Consider the following 21,388-nt stretch of genomic DNA (forward strand, 5'->3'; position numbering starts at 1 on the left):
AACATAACTTTACTGAGTATTGAACTACTTTTTCTGTCAAATTTGTTGTATAATATGATATTTTGGTGCTTAATTTGTAAAATCATAACCTAATTTGATGTTTAATAGGCTTTTCCTTAATCCCTCATTATCCAAGATATTCACTTATCCAAGGTTCTGCCAGTCCGTTTAGCTTGGATAAGTGAGACTCTACTGTATACACATGTTCTAAGGAGAGTTAACTAACTGCTATTAGTGATAATATCTAAATGGAGTTTCCTTGCTGCGGGGCATGAACAAGACAGAGGAGAGAGAAAAAGACAGACAGACAGACCACTGCACCCTGCTTGCCAACTCCAAGGCTTCTATGTGATGGGATATTGGAAACAGAACACTAGACATTTGGATGTTTTCTAACTAACAGCAGTGACTGCTCTCCCAATGGAAAAACTCAGCTACTCTCCCAAAACAGTCTTGGAAGAGATTGTGGATGTTACTGCAGCCAGTTTGTTTCTCTTGCCAGTCCTACAACTAACTGCTGGACTGGACCTTTCCAAAAGACTGATTTCTTCTCCATATTCTGATATGGTTTGCAAGAATTATTTCCCATTTACATATGGTAATACTATTAATGGTTGTGCTACTGAGCTCTCTGTGCCAACATAAATATCCTTCTCTGAAGAGGGCACACCATCTGTCACAGGAGATTTTATTTCAGGACTGGAGAACATTTACACACAGTTCTCTGTTGCCCTCCATTTTCTTTGGACATTGGTACCCTTAACATTTTCACCCATGACTCTCAAAAACACTTGAAATTCTGAATGTTCTTGAATTGGCAATGCAATTTGAGACATTTCAGTTCCATTGTTTCTTAGCCTCCTTTTCTGGATTTCTTCTCTTAGGAAAGGGCAATTATTACATCTAAGTGATATTTTTCCGTCTGGGCTGAGAAATGCCTATTGCCATTTCTTTAAGCTAATGGTTCGCAGCAGCTTGTTTCACAGAAGGCTGGCAGGGAGAATAAGAGAAAGAGGGCACTAGTGATGAAATAAACCACAACCTTCAATGCAGCTCAGCTATGTATTTGAGAACTTGTTCCTAGCTGCAGATCAGTGAAAGCCTCTCATTTGACTGCAACACTCTCCTTAGGTGGTCTGTGGCAAACCACTCCACTTAGCCTCATCTCCTATTCCGTAATATGGAGATAATAATAAGCCATCTCACATTCCTAATGTAAGGCTTCCAAGGAATAATATGCACTTCGAATACTTCAAAGCCCAGTTGAAATTGCAGAGTGCCAGTTAAAATTGATCTAATCCAACCCATCTGAATGACCCATTCAGGAGGCTGCAGCAGACAGCATCCTTTTCCATGCGCAAGGACTTCAGGCACAAACATGCCTTCCGTCACACAAGGAAGCACGAACTAATTTGTTGCCAAGGAACAAGTGCAGCAACCACTTCAGACCAACCAAATGGCCTGTTGATCATTCACCACCCAGGCTCCTTCGCTATAGGAAGCAGAAGAGGGCAGCTAATTTCCTCAGAAAATTGTGTGGTCTTTGATGTGACTGTGTCCAAAAAGAAAACAGTATTCACAACACCCTGGCTTCCACAGAAATGCTTCTGCTTTTTAATCTGGTCTGCATTCTTTTTATTCAAACATTTGACTTCTAAAAAGAGAACTACGTAAATCACTCATTGTTGAAAAACACCACCACCATCCTTTGCAAAACTTTTGCAAAACCCAAAGACATGTTAAATTTTGATGGGAGGCAAATGTGGAAAGTAATAACTCTCTTCAAACTGCAACTTCTAAATCAAGGTTTTATGCTTTATTGGAAGTTGAGAAGTGCAATAGTTAAATAGGCTGACATTTTACAGTTTTCCTCCCCGCCTCCCAAGAACATGCACAGGAACATATGCATACTACTATACAGGTCATATGCAAAAGAGAGAAAGAGAGAAATTGTTTTGTCAACTTCACTCTCACGGATTGATCACAGCTGCATGAAACTGAATGACAAGTGAACAGCATTTGACTTCAAGGTATTCAGCTCCAAGGCAATATTTAGAGCTTACATAAACAGCCTCAATCAGCCAATTTCTGAAGAGCTGTGTAGGTGCAAATCTTACTTATGTAGCATCAAAAATAAAATAAAAAAAACCTATCCAAACTTGGTTCAGTTCATTCTTGAAATTCACTCTGTACAACTTAATGAGTAGTTACAGTTCCTATTTTACAAAGTAATTACACTAAATACATAAATATACAAAAAGCAAATAAACCTTCATTGTTATGATCCTATGTCACAGCAATATGTCACCTACCTGCTCTCTTCCTAGAAACACATTTTTGCACCTGTCCTTGGCAACAAAAAGCAACAAGTGCATTGTAAGATTGCAGCAGGTTTTGAAGGCCAACGGGTCCCGCCATCTTTGCCCAAGGTCCCTTTCCCCTCAAGTCTCTTCACTTTGGCTTCTTGGTGGAATGCTGGAGGAAAGGGGTCTTCATCCCCCACTGCCCCAGCCAGTTTCTTCATACTTCCATGCTTAACAGCACTTGCATTTGTCGTGGCACTCTATGGAAGGAAGACCTCAAGGGGGGAAGCTTCAGGCACACCAGTCCATGTGTCTTCGCAGCCAGTCACCTGCCCAAGCTGCTCAAGTCCCCAGAGCATTTGTGCCAATTCCCTGAGGACCCGAGACAACCCCCACCCCGCAACTTAAGGAATATCAAACAGAAATAGTGACTCCCCCATTCCCAAGGAGTAGCTGAATACTGGGAAATGAAACGGCTTGGGGGTCATTGTGGATGCAGGGCGCATAAAAGTCTTCGCGGCCGAGTGGCAGCATGCAGTGTGGCGTGGGCTACGGTGGGTTGCTGGGCAAGTCCTGCCTCTCTGCATAGTCCAGGGCTCTTCTTGCCTCGGCGCCAGAGGGCCCTACGCGGAAGGTCCCGAGCCCTGTGGCGCCGGCTGGGAAGGGGGCGGCTGTGGCTGCGGGGCTGTCGTCCCTTGCGGCTGCGAAGAGGGAGGCGGAGGACTTGTCTGCAGCTGCGCCTGGAACTGGGCCATCTGCTCAGGACTGGCCAGCGTCTTCAGAAGGCTGTTCTCCTGCTCTAGTTGGTTGTTCTTCTCAATTAACTCTTTGATCTGCTCCTTGAGAACCTCCACTTCCTCTCTTACAGCATACATTAAATGGCTCTTTACGAGATCCTGGAGGTGGAGGAGGAGGAGGAAGAAGGAAAAGAAAAATACATCAGGACATCTGGAAGGAACAGAAAAACCCAGAGCCAAAATGGCAGCAGCACACAAATCCAAACTGACAGCATTTGTGAGTTCTTCTTGACTCCTACCAAGGATCAATTGCTTCTGTTGCTTTGAGCTTCCTATTGGGACCCCCGTGGCGCAATGGGTTAAACTCTTGTGTCGGCAGGACTGTTGACTGAAAGGTCGGTGGTTCGAATCCAGGGAGCGAGGTGAGCTCCCGTCTGTCAGCTCCAGCTCCATGCAGGGACATAAGAGAAGCCTCCCACAACATCAAACATCTGGGCGTCCCCTGGGCAACGTCCTTGCAGACGGCCAATTCTCTCACACCAAAAGCGACTTGTCTCAAGTCACTTCTGACACACACAAAAAGCTTTCAATTCTTCAGCTCAGGAGAGAGAAATCATGCAGTCATCTGGATGCTGCTAAGATATGCAGTCCAACAACATCTGTAGAACCTTACAGTTTCCACTCTAATTTTTTTGTTGTCTGAATAACATAGCCTAAGTAATAACCACAACCACAGAGTTGGAAGAGACCATATGGCTATCCAGTCCAACCCCTTGTCATGCAGGAAAAGCACAATCAAAGTACCCCTGATAGATGGCCACCCAGCCTCTTTTTAAAAGCCTCCAAAGGAGCCTCCGCCACACATCAAAATAACATCAGTATTGTTTGCCAGAATACACAAACAGACCTCTACTTTTCACCTTCATTTGCTCCAGCTAAATAATCAAAACATACACACAGTTTGTGTTACTCATTCTGTAAACTAGTTTTAACTAATACTTCAAAGCACTCGGTGTGCTTGATTTTAGAAGACAGGCGAGTTAGGTAAGGAACCAGCTGTTGCCAAATCAACCTAGGATGCATTTACACTGCAGAATTAATGCAGTTTGGCAACATGTCAACGCCATGACTGTGCTATGGAATCATGGGGCAATAATAATAAATTTGGACAGTGATTAGCCCTTAGGTTATATCACAATACCAAATCAAATAACAAGGCTTGATAAGACTTGATTATACTCTATGTAGTAAGTTACAATAAGACACTTATAACAGTACAGTAAATAAATATGATAAAACTCAATATATACATAATATTTCTTTATCACACCTACAATTTATCATGGAAGCTATAGTTTGCTAAGGTAGCAGCACTCTTTGGCAGAGAAGGCTAAGACCTTGCTACCCTCAGAATCCTTTGGCATTAACCCAGGGCAGTTCAGGTGGTGCCAAACTGCATTAACAAATAAACATAAACATAATAATAATAAATTCTGCAGTGTAGATGCTCCCTTAGACAAGTGGGTTAACCAGGGAGAAAAGCTGAGACCTAGCCAGAGTGAAGGCGTGGGGCTCCCCACTATGAGCAGGGGTTTCTAACTGGGGTTGACCCATGTCTAAAATGTAGACACAGTAATGAGTGTAGACACAATAATAAAGTTCAGTATGGTTGAACTGCATTATATGGGTCTACACCACTTTATTGTGGGAGCTGAAATCCAAAACACCTGGAGGACTAAAGGTTGGGAACCACTGCTCTTTACAGACCATATAATATGGTTCAAGCTGCATTGTGTGGCAGTGTAGATCCAGCCTTAACCGCCAGCCAACTACAGGCATTCTTTCTTCAGTTCCAGATAAAGACAAAGCAAGGAGACAGCAGCACAGGGAAGGTATTGGCTGTTTCTCTCTGGCCCCACAGAAGAGAGTGACAGACACAGAGCCAGGACTATATTTCTTCGAATCTAAGACACACTTTTTTTTTCTATATAAACATTTCAAAAAATGGGATGCGTCTTAGAATTGGAGGATTACATGCAATTTTGGTGGTGGTGGCAGTATTGAAATGAGGGTGCATCTTACAATTGACTGCGCCATACAACGAAAGGTATACAGTCCCCTTTTTGCTCTTCTGTTGGGGAAGACAGGCTAGCTTTAGCATCCCTTGAACCTTTCAGAGGCCAGCCCTTCTTTTGCTGGGTTACGATGAATTTTCTGGGCTGTATGGCCATGTTCCAGAAGTATTCTCTCCTGATGTTTCGCCTGTATCTATGACAGACATCCTTAGAGGTGGTGAGGTCTGTTGGAAAGTCCAGGGTGGGAGAAAGAACTCTTGTCTGCCTGAAGTGGCCACCTTGATTACCATTTAATAGTCTTGTAGCTTCAAGGACTGTCTGCTTCCTGCCTGGGGAATCCTTTGTTAGGAGTTGTTAGCTGGCCCTGATTGTTTTGTGTCTGGAATTCTCCTGTTATCTGAGTGGTGTTCATTTACTGCCCTGATTTTAGTTTGTTAATACTGATTAGCTATTAAATGCTAATCAAGGTGGCCAATTGCAACATACATACTTTCCTCCAGCAGACAAGAGGTCTTTCTTCCACCCTGGACTTTCCACAGATATATAAATCCCACTTGCCTAGTTTTCAACAGGCCTCACAACCTCTGAGGATGCCTGCCATTGATGTGGGTGAAATATCAGGAGACAATACTTCTGGCACATGGCCATACAGCCCAGAAAACTCACAGCAACCCAGTGATTTCGGCTATGAAAGCCTTCGACAACACCTTCTATTGTGCTCTCTCTATGCCTGCAAAATATGGCTTGCTCTAAGATCCCTCTCTTGGGGGGGGGGGGGGCTCTAATCAAGAACAGCCTTCATGGCATCTTCTTCATTGTGTTGTCGAAGACTTTCATGGCCGGAATTACTGGGTTGCTGTGAGTTTTCTGGGCTGTATGGTAATATTCCAGAAGCATTATTTTCTGACATTTCGCCCACATCTATGGCAGGCATCCTCAGAGGTTGTGAGGTATACTGGAAGCTAGGAAGGGAGGGTTATATATCTGTGGAAGGTCCAGGGTTGGAGAAAGAACTCTTGTCTGTTGTAAGCAAGTCTGAATGTTGCAGTTGGCCACCTTGATTGGCATTGAAAAGCCTTGCAGATTCAAAGCCTGCCTGCTTCCTGCCTGGGGGAATCCTTTCTTGGGAGGTGTTAACTGGCCCCAATTGTTTCCTGTCTGGAGTTCCTGTCTTCTGAGTATTGTTCTTTATTTACTGTCCTGATGTTAGTTTTTAAAAAAATACTGGAAACCAGATTTTGTTCATTTTCATGGTTGCTTGTGGATTTCAGTGGCTTCTCTGTCTAGTCTAATATGGTAGTTGTGAGAGTAGTCCAGCATTTCTATGTTCTCCAATAATATACTGTGTCCAGGTTGGTTCATCAAGTGCTCTGACTTCTCTGGTTGGGTTAATCTGCAGTACTTTTCATGGTCCTTGATTCATGTTTGGACGATGCTGCTGCGTTTTGTGGTCCCAATGTAGACTTGTCCACAGCTGCACGGTATACGGTAGACTCCTGCAGAAGTCAAGAGGATCCCTATTGTTCTTCACTGAATGTAGCATTTGCTGGATTTTCTTTGTGGGTCTGTAGATGTAGTAGTCTCTCACTTATCCAACACTCGCTTATCCAATGTTCTGGATTATCCAACGCATTTTTGTAGTCAATGTTTTCAATACATGATATTTTGGTGCTAAATTCGTAAATACAGTAATTACTACATAGCATTACTGCGTATTGAACTTTTTCTGTCAAATTTGTTGTGTAACATGATGTTTTGGTGCTTAATTTGTAAAATCACAATCTAATTTGATGTGTAATAGGCTTTTCCTTAATCCCTCCCTCCTTATTATCCAACCAGGCTGTGGCGCAGGCTGGTGAGCAGCCAGCTGCAACAAATCACTCTGACCAAGAGGTCATGAGTTCGAGGCCAGCTCGGAGCCTGTGTTTGTCTCTGTCTCTGTTCTATGTTAAGGCATTGAATGTTTGCCTTATATGTGTGCAATGTGATCCGCCCTGAGTCCCCTTTGGGGTGAGAAGGGCGGAATATAAATATTGTAAATAAATAAATAAATAAAATATTCGCTTATCCAATGTTCTGCCGGCCTGTTTATGTTGGATAAGTGAGACTCTACTGTAGTTTGTGTTTCTTCATCAGCTTCCCTATGCAGTTAGTGATTCCCTTGATGTCTGGTAAGATCACTTTTCCTCTGGGTAGGTCTTTTGTCTTTGCTGTCGTGGCTTGTTCTTGGCCTTGCAGCTCTTCTGTTCCTTGATTTGTGTTTGGGCAATGCAATGTTCGATGGCCCCTATGTAGGCTTGTCCACAGCTGCACAACCTCTGAGGATGCCTGCCATAGATGCAGGCGAAACGCCAGGAAAGAATGCTTCTGTTGGAAGTGCTTTGAATGTGATTTTCCTGCTTCTAGGTTGGACTGGATGGCCTGTGAGGTCTCTTCCAATTCTATAATTCTATGGATCATGGCCATACAGCCAGGAAAACTCACAGCACCCCACCTCCTCCTCCCTTCTCCATCTTCCCTGCAGCAGGAGCGAGCCCCCACCCCTCCCGTGGATTCCAACCAGGCCCCGCCTCCTTGGAGCACCGGCTGCGGCTGGTTCGCTCTTAAAGGGCAAGGCTGCCTGCCGCATTCCCCTCCCACCGGGCCCCGCGCTGACGTCAGCGCCGCTTTAAGGCCCGCCCTGACTCCGATCCGCAGCCAATCCGAAGGGCGCGCTATTTATAGCCGGGAGTTATAGTTCCAGGTTTGCCTAGCAACAGCGATTGGGGGGGGGGGAGCGATGGGGGGAGAAAGGAGAAGGGGAAGATGCGGATCCCGTGAGAACAAGGGGGAGAGATAAGGAGGGGGTTGGATCAAAAGGGGGGAGGGCACCTGCCACTCAATAGAAACAATAACAACAGCGTGGGATGATGAAGAAGCACCCTCTGGATGTCTCTTCCGCGCCCACCTACCATGGCTTGCTCGATTTTGTTGTCTATCGCGACGACGCTGGCGCCGGAGGAGCTGCAAAGACACAAACGGGGAGGGAAGGAGAGAAAGAGCTGGTTAGCATCATCCGGGCGGCCGCGAAAGGAGGAGGGAGGGAGGGAGGGAGGGAGAGGGAGGGGTCGCGGAGGCATCAGAGCCCCCTCCCCTTCCTCCCTCCCCTCCCCTCCCCAACCCAGCAGGAAGATGGCAGCAGAGTTACATAATGCGGGAAACCGCAGCAACAAGGACACCTGCCCAGGGAGGCAAAGGAAGCCCCGATCCCCGCACCCCTCTCAGGCTCTCTCAGTCGCTTTTACCTACTGTCGAGCCTCAGGGCAGAGCTGTCGGTGCCCAGCAGAGACGACAAGAAGGAGATGGAGAAGTGCCTGAGCTGGTAGACGCCGAGATCCATTGCCACCCGCCTGCTACGCCCGCATTGGGCAGTCATGCACGGGCGGAGGAGCGAGAAGAAGGCAAAGGAAGAGCGGCTCCCCAGGATCCTCCTCAGCCCTGCTGCTGCTGCTGCTGCTGATGCGCCAAGGCAATCTCTCTCGCCCGCTCTGCCAAAGCCCCCAGCTTCCTTGCATAATGGCATGCACGGACCCGCGGCGCCCATTGGCTGCCCCCACGCCCGGCCACGCCCCCTCCTCTTGCGTCATCACCGAAGCAACCCCCTTCCCCCCCCCCCTTCATAAACTCCTCCTTTTTCGTGCGTGGAGGAGGAGGAAGAGGGTCCCGGGAGCCTGCCTCCTTCCTATTTTCCTTCCTTCCCACAGCCATGTTTTTCACAAGAGGCCCACCCGCGCCAACAGCGCCCCCTCGTGGCGCAAAGGAGCCCGCCAGGCAGGCCGGACTACATTTCCCAGGAAGCCCTCGGCCAGCGGGAGCCCATCCGGAAACAACACCCGCCAGAACCCCACCTCCTCCAAGGGGAACTGAACCGCCTCAACTGGGCTCTACAGGCCAATGGAGACTCCACCACGAACATCAGAAGAGCCTCCGGTGGCCTAGGGGATAAAAGCCTCGTGACTTGAAGGTTGGGTTGCTGACCTGAAGGCTGCCAGGTTCGAATCCCACCCGGGGAGAGCGCGGATGAGCTCCCTCTATCAGCTCCAGCTCCATGCGAGGACACGAGAGAAGCCTCCCATAAGGATGGTAAAACATCAAAACATCCGGGTGTCCCCTGGGCAACGTCCTTGCAGACGGCCAATTCTCTCACTCCAGAAGCAACTCAGGTTGCTCCTGACACGAAAAAAAAAAAAACCAGAAGAGCTGCAAAGCCAAGAACAAGCTATGAGAGTAAAGACAAAGATCCAGAGGAAAAGTGTCCTTGCCATACATCAAGGGAACCACTGACCGCACAGAGAAGCTGATGATATAACACAATCTACAAACCATCTCAGTAGTTCTCAACCTGTGGGTCCCCCGATATTTTGGCCTTCAACTCCCAGAAATTCTAACAGCTGGTAAACTGGCTGGGATTTCTGGCAGCTGTAGGCCAAAACACCTGGGGACCCACAGGTTGAGAACCACTGAACAATCTACAGACCCACTAAGAAAACCCACAAATGCTACGACAAGCGGGATCTTTTCATCTCTGCAGGAGTATACCTTGCAGCTGTGGACAAGTCTACATAAGGACCACCAAGCACAGCAGCATCACCCAAACACAAATCGCAGAACACGAAAGGCACTGCAGACTAACTCAATCAGAGAAGTCAGCCACAGCAGAGCACTTGATGAACCAACCTGGACACAGCATATTACAGTAGAGTCTCACTTATCCAAGCTAAACAGGCCGGCAGAAGCTTGGATAAGCGAATATCTTGGATAATAAGGAAAAGCCTATTAAATATCAAATTAGGTTATGCTTTCACAAATTAAGCACCAAAACATCATGTTTTACAACAAATTTGACAGAAAAAGCAGTTCAATACACAGTAATGTTATGTTGTAATTACTGTATTTACGAATTTAGCACCAAAATATCACAATATATTGAAAACATTGACTACAAAAATGGCTTGGATAATCCAGAAACTTGGATAAGTGAGACTCTACAGTATTTGAGAACACAGAAATGCTGGACCACTCTCACAACTACCAGGGTTGCTGACCTGAAGGTTGCTGGTTCGAATCCAACCTGGGGAGAGCATGGATTAGCTCCCTCTATCAGTTCCAGTTACATGTAGGGACATGAGAGAAGCCTCCCATAAGGATGGTCAAAACATCCTTGCAGATGGCCAATTCTCTCTCACCAGAAGCGACTTAGTTTCTCAAGTCCTTTCTGACATGAAAAAACCTCATAGAGACTACAGAAAAGATTACACAGAGAAGCCAAAACAAATATACTAGCTGCCAGTATTAAAAAACCCTAAAATCAGGACAGTAAATAAAGAACACGGCTCAGAAACAGGGGAACTCCAGACATGAATCAATCAGGGCCAGCTAACACCTCCGAACGAAAGATTCCCCTTGAATCTGAGTACCTTGAATCTGAAAGGCTATTCTATGCTAATCAAGGTGGCCAATTGCAGCATTCACATTTGCAGACAAGAGGTCTTTCTCCCACTCTGGGCATTCCACAGATATATAAACCCCACTTGCCTAGTTTCCAACAGACCTCACAACCTCAGAGGATGCCTGCCATAGATGCGGGCAAAACGTCAGGAGAGAATGCTTATGGAACGTGGCCATACAGCCTGGAAAATCACAGCAACCCAGTGATTCTGGCCATGAAAACCTTCGACAACACATTGAGCACAGCCAGACCTATCAGACCCAGGGCCACTTCATCGCACTTCGCCCCTCTGACTCCCTGCCATTAAAGACACCTTGGGGAAAAGGGGGCACAGCACTGCAAAGGGGGGGGATTTCTTTCCAGCAATTAGGCTTTCCTAGATTAAGCATTGAGCCCTTCTCCAGAGAGAGATCTTTCTCCACCCCAGGCCCATCTCCCCACAGGCCCCATGCCCCACAAGTTCAGCCCCATTACACTGAAGAAATGGACCTCACAGACTTAACCTCTCTCCTTCAGCCTATACTTTCAATCCAGGCTGTCAAACTCCTTTTCATTCAGGGCCGCATCTGCCCCATGATTGCCTTCTAAGGGCCTTGAATCCATGGACCCAGGATCCATGGATACAGAGGGCCAACTCTCTCTGTCTCTGTCTCTCTCTCTAAAGATATATATAACTAAAGAACACTGTGTTAATATATACAGAGAGAGCCAACTCTATAGCTATCTGTCTAAAGAACACTGACCACTATGTGCGTGTACACACACACACACACATGCCATCACGTCTGATTATCCACCATGCGAATTAGAGGAATTGCAACACAACAGCCCTTGTAGCTCTGAGGTTGGGGAAAGGTAAAAGGGCATTTTTTAAAAATTTAAATCAAGAAACAGTTTCATAAAATCTACAGAGATACTCTCAGGAACACCTCAGCAAGCGAGAATCCAAAAGTGGCAGGCTAAAACCTAGAACCTCAATCAATGGCTGATACCAGATGAGAAAGTCCCTCATTGCCATACAGAAAGAAGACTGGGTCACTTGGAAGGCGCTGAACAGACTGCGCTCTGGTACCACAAGATGCAGAGCCAATCTTAAGAAATGGGGCTATAAAGTGGAGTTCACGACATGCGTGTGTGGAAAAGAACAAACCACAGACCACTTACTACAATGCAGGACCTTCTTACAGCAACACCAGAGGCACTCCAAGTGGCCAGCTTCTGGTCAAGGGAAATCTCGTATAATGTCAAGTACTTGGTGTGTTTTTTAAATAGATTATAACTGTACCCTCAGTTCGCTTCTGACTCGATAAATAAATATTAAAGTCAGACAAACTCCAGTCCTGACTAAATAAATGGCAGCCTTCCAGATATGACTGTATCACAACTTCCATCAGCTCTAGCCATGATGTCTAATGGGGAACACAGGAAAAGTTGTCCAGCCCCTGAAATACCACATAAAATGACATGATGTGCCACTTTTGGCCCATGGACCTTGAATTTGACACCTGTGCTAAATCAAAAGGCAGGATAAATGTGGCAAACCCAAAGCTCCCTCCCTGTATTTCTTATGATAATTATTTCAGTCTTCATTTCAGACTTCTATGATGATAGCTTGAAGAGGGGGATTCTTAGCAACATACATACAAGTTCTGTAGATTAAGAGATGTTCCTGCCTTTTCAAATATTCACTTAGAATTGCTAGTATTTCAATAGAATTGAATGATATTTATGGGGAAAGAAATTCCTGATTTTTGGCAATGTTTCCCTGGCTTCCGAGGGTTTTGGGAGTAAGTGTCCCTCTCAGGGCTCCTCCATGGCAAGCGCAGCCCTTTGGCCCTTCCTACAATTATTGCCCATTCCCAGTGCAGTCCATTTGAACCCTCAATTAGTAAAACTACTCGAAATCCTTTTACCATTTAACCTAAGGGCAGCAAGGACAGGAAGGTCTGTATCTAACTAGTTCTTAGTTTAAGCCAACTACTGAATGATGACTCAACTGACAGATAAACCTCACATTGTCAATGGATCTTTTCTAGCTGGAATAAAGATTCATTTTGATTTTTTCCTTAAATAATTAGGTTAAAATAATCAACATATAAATACAATTTATCTAGAATAATGCCTTTAATTACCTTACCAATTTTTTAAAGCTAATATATTGTAACAAGCTAATCAGAGACGTTTCACTTTCACTTGTCAGAGCCTGAAAAGGCTACGATTTCCAGAACATACCAGACTGGTTGGAATTTGTGGAGTTACAGTCCCATAGCCTACGACTGGCCATGATTTAGCAGGGACCGTCCCAGTGGAATGAATCCTATGCTGCCCCACTTTTTCAGCAGCTTTGAAAATATCCCAACGTCACTCTTCTCCTCACACTTTCCTTCTTTATAACATGCTACTGGCTGTTGGGAATTGTGGGAGTTGAAGTCCAAAACACCTGAAGGGCCAAAGTTTGCCCATGCCTGGTTTACAAAGTACAGAGGTTTGAATATTGTACATTGGGGAGAGGGGCATTGCATGGGATCAGGAAACACCTGGGGGCATCCCTGGTTCAAAGTTCACAGTGTTTTCAAGAAAACAACCAGTGCTGTATTTATCCACCTTCTAGATCAGTGGTTCCCAAACTTTGGGCCTCCCGGTGTTTTGGACTTCAGCTCCCACACTTCCTAACAGCTGGTAAGCTGGCTGGGATTTCTGGGGGTTGAAGTCCAAAACACAAGGAGGCCCAATGGTTGGGTACCACTGTTCTAGATCAGTGGTTCTCAACCTGGGGGGGGGGGGGGTCCCCAGATGCTTTTGGCCTTCAACTCCCAGAAATCCTAACAGTTGGTAAACTGGCTGGAATTTCTGGGAGTTGTAGGCCAAAAACATCTAGGGACACCAGGTTGAGAACCACTGTTCTAGATCATCGCTATTTTAGACCATTACTACTACTGCTGCTGCTATTGCGGTCATTATTATTAAATTGATAAAAATTACTACTGAAATTAAATGTGAAGCTTCAAAGCAACAGATAGGGATGTCCTGGTTGAAAATAAAATAGATCCAGATACATGCCAAAGAACCAATGACGATGAATTAGCAAGTACACAAACAGTTTGGGAGCAGCATTCAAAATCAGATACAATTTCCAAACAGCCAAAGCAGAGTCTGTTGTCATAACCTGACCTGTATGTACCCATGCATGCAGGGTAGTGGCAAGATGTGCCTTGCCTAGGACTGTTTATAGTATATATATTCTAACTTATAAAATAGAAATTCCCCCTTCATATGTCATTTTCTGAGATATTATTTTGTTAACAATTCCTCACTTAATGTATAATGCAAATATGGGTTTCTTGGCTCTCGTCCTCAAATAGCTCTAACCCACAGTACTTTCCTGTTTTTTCCGTAAACTGCAATTGTTTTTTAAAATCCTTTTAAGTGTCATAACATATAATATATAGTAATGTTTCCCTATTGTTGAAAATGGAACCAGGAAACAAAACTATTTATGATGCACACACGAAAATCATTGTGTGCAACTTAAGATTTCTGGATTTAGAAAACTCTGGATTCTTTAGAGCTTCAGAGTTCATTTAGCTTTACAATACAGATGTGTTTGCAAGCTTAGGTACAGTAAGTGTGAAAGGAAAGTGTAGGGCTTTTTTGTATGAATTAAACAAATTGTGTCTGCAGTAGTGCAGCTCAGACCTAGATGGACTAACCTAGTAGGCATGTGATAGTGCTTTCACGAGATAAGGCATGACATTGAAAAAATACAATAATTGCATACCATCCTTTGCCACATGGAAAACAAGTTTAGAAAACACTCAAAAATCTTTAAATGCAGCATGTTTGCAGCCTTCTCTCCATGTACATAAGTTGGCACAGTATCAGATCTATGGTATCTCATTAGCATTCCCTGATGGTGAAAGATAACTTGCATACCAACTGCTGGAGCAACAACAAGAATAAATGATCATTTAGCCGGGTGGTAGAGTTAATTGGTAAACCATTAATAAACATAAGTAGTCTGTTTCTGGGCATGTTTCTCCTGCCCATAATATGCAGGTGATCGCATGAAACTACTCTTTTTATTTGCTAACAATAATAAAAGGAGGAACAAGAAAAGAAAAAGCAGTCCCAGAAGCCCCCCCCCCCAACATGTTGTCAACCATAGAGTATTGTTCAGTACTCACATTTGGTGGCTTGCCACAAAAGGTCTGACCCTGTTCTAAAATGGAATATGTAAGGTGAAACTGGCTTGCACAGCAACATTTTAAAACTTAAAGGAGCAGAAGAAAAAGAAAACCACAAGGCAGAAATGCTCAGAAAACAGCAACCTAACAAAATAAACTATAAATGTAAAACACACACACAGGGGGGGGGGGGGGGGCTGATTTCCCACTTGGAGGAAGGCATTCAAAGGTACGGCTCCACATCACGAAGGGCCCCTTTCTCAGCAATGCTCTTGCTTTACTTACAATGGAAAGTGCAGCTAGTATTCAACAGATTTTTTCAGGAGATTCAGGTGACAGATGCCACCCCTTTGGGTATCTTCTATCCCAAGCAGTAAGGACATGGCACACTGGAAATGGTTCAGTGGACAATAGAGAAGTTCTTTAAAACACCAAGAGCTATTCTTCAAAGATGGTCCCGACAAATGATCTGGCATCAGAGACTAACTTCACTTTCCAAGTACAAGTAGTCCCTGAGTTACAAACATCCAACTTACATATGACACATAGTTAAGAATGACAACAGGAAGTGAGAGAAATCTACCCCTAGAAAGGGAAACTCACTCCTGAAAGTGGTAACATGGAGAAAAGGTGTCTCAAATAAAGCTTTCTCACCAATCCTTGTTTTCAAAATAAGCCAATTGTTTCAATATCCAATTATCACGCGATCAGAAAGTGAGGTGAAATCTTCTTAACAGATGCACAAGCCGCAAAACAAACACCGGAAGGATAGTAACCCTTCCCTATAATATCTATAGCGTGTGTGTGTGTGTGTATATATATATATTTCTGGCTGGAGTTACACTTAAAAATGTACCTGTTCCAACTTACATACAAATTCAACTTAAGAATCTGGTAGACAACATTTATTTATTTATTTATTTATTTCCAACATTTATATCCCGCCCTTCTCACCCGAAGGGACTCAGGGCGGCGTACAAAATTGGCAACAATTCGATGCCTATACATAATTAAAACAGCTATAAAAATCCAATAAAACAATTAAAACAATATAAAAAATATAAAAACATATGATTAAAATCCATTCCTCCAAAATCCTCGTGCTGTAGCCGTAAATCAGTCCGGGTCGTCATTATCGTTTAATCTTCAAAAGCCTGGGCACATAGCCATGTTTTCAGGGCTTTTCTAAAACTCAAAAGGGTTGGGGCTTGCCGTATTTCTCTGGGGAGGGTGTTCCACAGCCGGGGAGCCACCACCGAGAAGGCCCTGTCCCTTGTCCCCACCAGCCATGTTTAAATCCAGCAAAAAGTTTTAATTTGCACGAATTTTCTATTGTATTATTGCCATATTTGTCTCTTAGGCTTTTGATATTGTCGTTACATATCATGTTTTTATTTGTACTTTGGTTTGTATTGCATCTAATTTTCTGTTAGGTTTTTATATTATTGTTTATGTATTTTGCTTTATTTCTGTGTTTCACTCTCTGTTTTACTGCCCCGGATCCTGTTTGGAGAGGGGGCGGGATATAAACTATTATTATTATTTTATTGTATGACACAGCAAACAAGATAGATATGCTGGATTTCGTTTCACAAAATCACAAGTCGAACACTTCCCAAGTGTTTAGGACTGTGTGATGTATTTTTGGATGATGCGTGCAGATCCCAGTAGGGTGGCCTTTTGCAGTTGACAGATCGTAATTTTGTCAATGTCTATTGTTTCCAAATGCCGACTGAGATATTATTATTATTATTATTATTATTATTATTATTACAACAACAAACCTAAAGTACCTATCTTGTTCATAACTTGGGGACTGCCTGTATTCTCCAAAAAAGACACTCCCACAATACAAAATATTGCAGCTGAGTTCATTAGATAATAGATAGCCACCTCTCTGTTCAACCTCGGCTGGAACATCAGCCTGCTGGTGAAAAATCCTCATGCTGCTTAATCTATAATAATCTCCAAACTGCGAACTTATTATTTGGAAAGGGGAAATTCTATGAAGAATTTCCTGACCACCAGATTTCTTCGGCAGAGAAACCATTAATGGTACCTGGCCGTTTTGAACAAATATTCAGGACCCACTCCTACCCAGCCAAAACCAGCTTACATTTTTGTGCACTGGTGTTATGTTATGCAGCTTTGCAAAAATGCATGTAAGCGGAATTCTATGAATTATTAAACATGTTCATGCTCCTGTGGGTTGTAAGAACCTATTATATAACAAGAAAAGGTGAAAAAATGATGCTCTACCATCTTCATATGCAGTGCAGTATTTAAATAGCAACACTTTGCCAGATTATACTTAGTCACTTAAATTACCACACAAAATAAGAACCAACATTAGAGAAGATGCATACTAATTCTGTTTTATTGGCAGAGAGAGAGAGAGCTGTTTTGGAGATAAAGTGAAGAACAGAGAGGAATCTAAATTTTCTCCCTTCTCACTCGCTTTCCCTTGTTATGCCTGAATTCACTCAGCCAATTTCCAGGCAATGCAACTTGGGGCAGTTTTCCCCAACCTAGTACCCTACAGATATGATGGGGATGATGAGAGTTGTAGCTCAACACACTAGAATGCACTTCTGCCTGACCTAAATGTGCTACAGGGTAAAAACCCTGCTCCTTAGAAAGTCTCCAAGAAACAAGGGAAGAGGATCAAATTATATACCTTCTGACTCAAAAAAGTTATTACTACAGCAGAGTTTCACTTATCCAACATAAACGGGCCGGCAGAATGTTGGATAAGCGAAAATGTTGGATAATTAGGAGGGAATAAGGAAAAGCCTATTAAACATCAAATTACGTTATGATTTTACAAATTAAACACCAAAACATCATGTTTTACCACAAATCGACAGAAAAGGCAGTTCAATACACAGTAATGTTATGTAGTAATTTCCGTATTTATGAATTTAGCACTGAAACATCACAAGGTATCGGAAACATTGACTACAAAAACATTGACTACTAAGAGGCAGATTGCATTGGATAATCCAGAACGTTGGATAAGTGAAGGTTGGATAAGCGATACTCTACTGTACTTGGAGTACTGAATATGAAGAAGAGGTTCTTAACTATTAGGAAGGAAGGGTTTCCTGAAGGAAGCTTTGACCAAATCAAAATGACAGTACCCCTAATGCATATGGAACAGCATGATAAAGATAAGAAAATTTGTTTTTACTTGAATGTGACCAAATAGTTATACTGAATCCTGAACAGGTCGCAGTATATCGAAACTAAAACAAATGCATGACAACCAATATATCCATCTGCTCTTGGTTTCTAAAGATTGCTACTTTTGCTTCAAGCTGTCATCCTGCATCAGTAATCTGCCTCCCCTCTTGCTTCTATAACATCTGCTCAGCTCATTCCTATCTCTAGGTACGGCTTCCCTCTTAGAATAATGCCATAATAGTAACTCTTCTCCGAAACTTCTCAAAATCACTCCTGACCAAGCTTTTCAATATAATCTTTCAGGTAAAGAATCTCCTTCCTCATTCTGGATAGTCCTTTGAGTTCTATCATTCTCTGTGTGCAGCACTAAAGTGCACAGCTGACACTAGATACACCAACAAGTAGCAGCCATGAGTGTTTTCAGATTTCAAAGCATTTAATGCATCCTGTAAAAATCTAGTCTATGTTGCTAAGCTCTGATTCTGCTCCCAAATTCTATTAATGTCCCAACCTTAATTCAAGAAAGAGATTCAAATCACCTGAATAAAACAGTACAAAAAATTAAAAAGATCAAACTTTTTTTCAAATTAAAGAATAGCTTAAAGCCACACCAATAGAAGATAATCCAGAACACACACTTTTAAAAGGCCCTTTCTGTAGCAAGTGAGATTAGTTGTAAACACCCATATGAATAAAAAGTTCTTCACCTGCTCACAGAAAGACAACAGGGAAAAAGCCTGCCTGCCGTAGAAAATTCCAAACTTTGAGAAAACCCTATATCAAAGCCGACCAACTGTTTTCTACTTGCCTGATCAGCTGGGGCAATAAGCAGTAATCGTCTCTATGAAAGATCCAAGCCATGGTCAGCTGCACACACAGCAAAATGGCAAGCTGACACTGGATGACTCCACCTATCAGGCGGTACTTCCTGACTTTCCTTTACCTTTGCCAGGAGCCCTGAAAGGAGTATAAAGCCAGAACTGTATACACAGCCTGACAAAAACACAGCAAGTAGGGAAGCAGACACCACAGCTTCAAGGTTTTCCCAAACTAGTCCCTGAACTATCTTCCCATAGCAACTGCAGGAAAACCATGATGGGAAGCCTGTCAGCTTTTTTCCTATGTATCTTTCCGGTAGCTTCAAGAGAACTAATCTCTGTTGTGACGCACCTGAGCTTCTAACATGAACTGGAGGATTAGCCACAGAAAAGTGCAAAAATACACAGAGCAGCACTAATTGAATGTGCACTTTTTTCTTTGGCCTGGAGAAGAAGAGCAGGAGCACAGAATGGGTTGAGAGAGAAGGACTCATTCAACAGATTTATATGGGGTGATGGCTCACCTTGACTTTTATGAGTGGAAGTGCTAGAAGACTAGGAAATTAGGCAACTATGCTGAAGACCTAGAGAGGATTATGTTTCCTTAGGTTTTAATTCTTACAATAATACTGGAAAGTTACTGATGCTTATGTCTACTGTGTAGGCAGCATCTCCCTGATCAACATATCTATTTCTAAGGAACTGGTTTAAAACAGAATCCTATAGCTATAAGTGATCCAGAATAATTTAGCTAAGATAAGACAGTCATCTTTCTATTTGAATTTAAAAAATAAAAAATAGAAAAGTAAAAGATAAAAACTTCTTTTTATAAAAATTTTTAAAAATCCAACACATTGTTTTACAATTACCTCTTGAGATGCTCCTCCAAATCCACAACCACTTTCATGACTATTCCGTGGAAAGACTGCCCCTGGAGAACTGATTATAGCAAATCTCAATGCTATGTCTCTAAATTAGTTACTACATATCAAAAGAAAGATCCAGTCCCTACCAAGAATATGTTTAGCCCTAGCAGTAGCAATGCAGATTGTCCTCCAAGAGTAAGGCAGTGCTTGAAAGAGGAAGGAAGAGATCAAGCAGATGCTTCTATTCCAAGTCTGCTGTGTATAATGCTGGGCTGCTTATGGCCAACAGAAACAAGGGCAAGTGATGACACCACAGAGCCAGGGATCACATGCTGTCCTGTTACATAAAGCTTCAAGAGAGATTACACTCTTCCTGATCACCTCTTTGCAGTTACATCCAGTTTCTTTCTGAATTATGTATTTGCTCCTCTCTATGGGATGAGTCATTTTTTTCTCTTCAGTTCTAAAATACTCTGAATGTTGCTAATTGCTTAATTTCAGGTATGGAAATAGATGGCTGAATTACCTATTTCACATTATAGCTGATAAACCTGAATCTTCTTGCTGTAAAAGACGGAAAAATAGAACTGACACAAAGTTCTAATTAACGCAAAGACAACCACAAAGACAAGATTAATTGTAATACTGGATGGAGTCCCCCACAAGCATCTTATGCTTTCGATAATGAAGCACCACCATCACCTTAAAGCTGTTACAAGAGCTTTGGCTATGAACTTCAACAGAAATGTAAGAAGCTTAACAAGTAATAACAATGATTTCCGACACACTTTCCCATATTCTTGGAAGTCTAGTATCAGCTTGATCAAAATGATATAAGAACGGAGGTGTTTTTTTCCAGTACAGTTGGTCTGTTGACCTGAGGCTTTTATAATTACTTTGCTCTAAGCAATTAATTGTCCATTAAAATATTGCCATAATCTGTAAAGATGCAATGTCAGCGAACACTCTCTCATCTGGAGATTACTAAATTACAAGATCAGCAAGCATTCCACATCTCCTCCTATTTTGCCCTCACTCCCCACCCAGTAACATTTCATAATGCAAAGACATGTGACTTCAGGTCATTGCACAGTAATGGTTCTTCAAGCAGCAATGAATCAGAGCAAAAACATCACAATACAATGACTGATTCCCATATATTCTGTCTTACTAAATATTGTGGAGTAAAATATGCAGACCTGTAACTTTACCACCAATCACAGCACCTATTGAGTAGATACAGTTTCAGCAGCAAAGTACTCTCCCTCTGTTAGTGAAAATGAATTCCAATGCCTACAGATTTCTGTGTGATATATCTTAGGAGGCATGAGTCTCGTCTACGAGTGATCAGCAATTAAGTACTCCCTTTTGCAAATAAAATCAATACTGACAGCTACAATTTCAGTCAAACAGTGCAACAATTGTGTAGGAACATTATGAAGAGTGTCTCAAATCAAAGACCAACATCCAACAGCAATTTCCAACTAGAGGAGATTCACTTGACTTACTGTTTGGCAATTGATGTAATACACCCACATGAAGTGGGCCACAACTGTATCTGGGCCATAACTGTTATCTTCCAATGCACTGCACCAATCAGCTTTCCTGCATATCTAGTGAGCATCAAATGTTTCAAAAAAAATATTGATTATATTATATGCTTACAGCATATCTTTTAAAAACAACGAGATTCAAGTGTGTCTTCAACGCAGGAAAATCTCTGATGAACTAACT

General features: G+C 42.9%; 1 protein-coding gene across 4 annotated transcripts in view; it reads right to left on the reverse strand.

Moving 5' to 3' along the window:
* Window positions 1–1,794: 1,794 nt before the first annotated feature.
* Window positions 1,795–21,388, reverse strand: part of tsc22d1 (TSC22 domain family member 1) — an 89,578-nt gene continuing 69,984 nt past the window's right edge. For 2 of the 4 annotated variants that reach the window (XM_003226615.4, XM_008119506.3), the window contains 2 exons: window positions 8,067–8,118; window positions 1,795–3,199 (listed from right to left, as the gene is read on the reverse strand). In XM_003226615.4, coding sequence (XP_003226663.3) covers window positions 2,927–3,199; window positions 8,067–8,118 — 325 coding nt within the window. In that variant the 3' untranslated portion in view covers window positions 1,795–2,926. Of the gene's footprint in view, window positions 3,200–8,066; window positions 8,119–8,399; window positions 8,698–21,388 lie in introns of those variants that run through there. The other 2 variants (XM_008119505.3, XM_008119507.2) reach the window with 2 other exon arrangements.

The sequence above is a fragment of the Anolis carolinensis genome, chromosome 3 (genome assembly GCF_035594765.1).
Source record: "Anolis carolinensis isolate JA03-04 chromosome 3, rAnoCar3.1.pri, whole genome shotgun sequence".
NCBI lineage: Eukaryota > Metazoa > Chordata > Lepidosauria > Squamata > Dactyloidae > Anolis > Anolis carolinensis.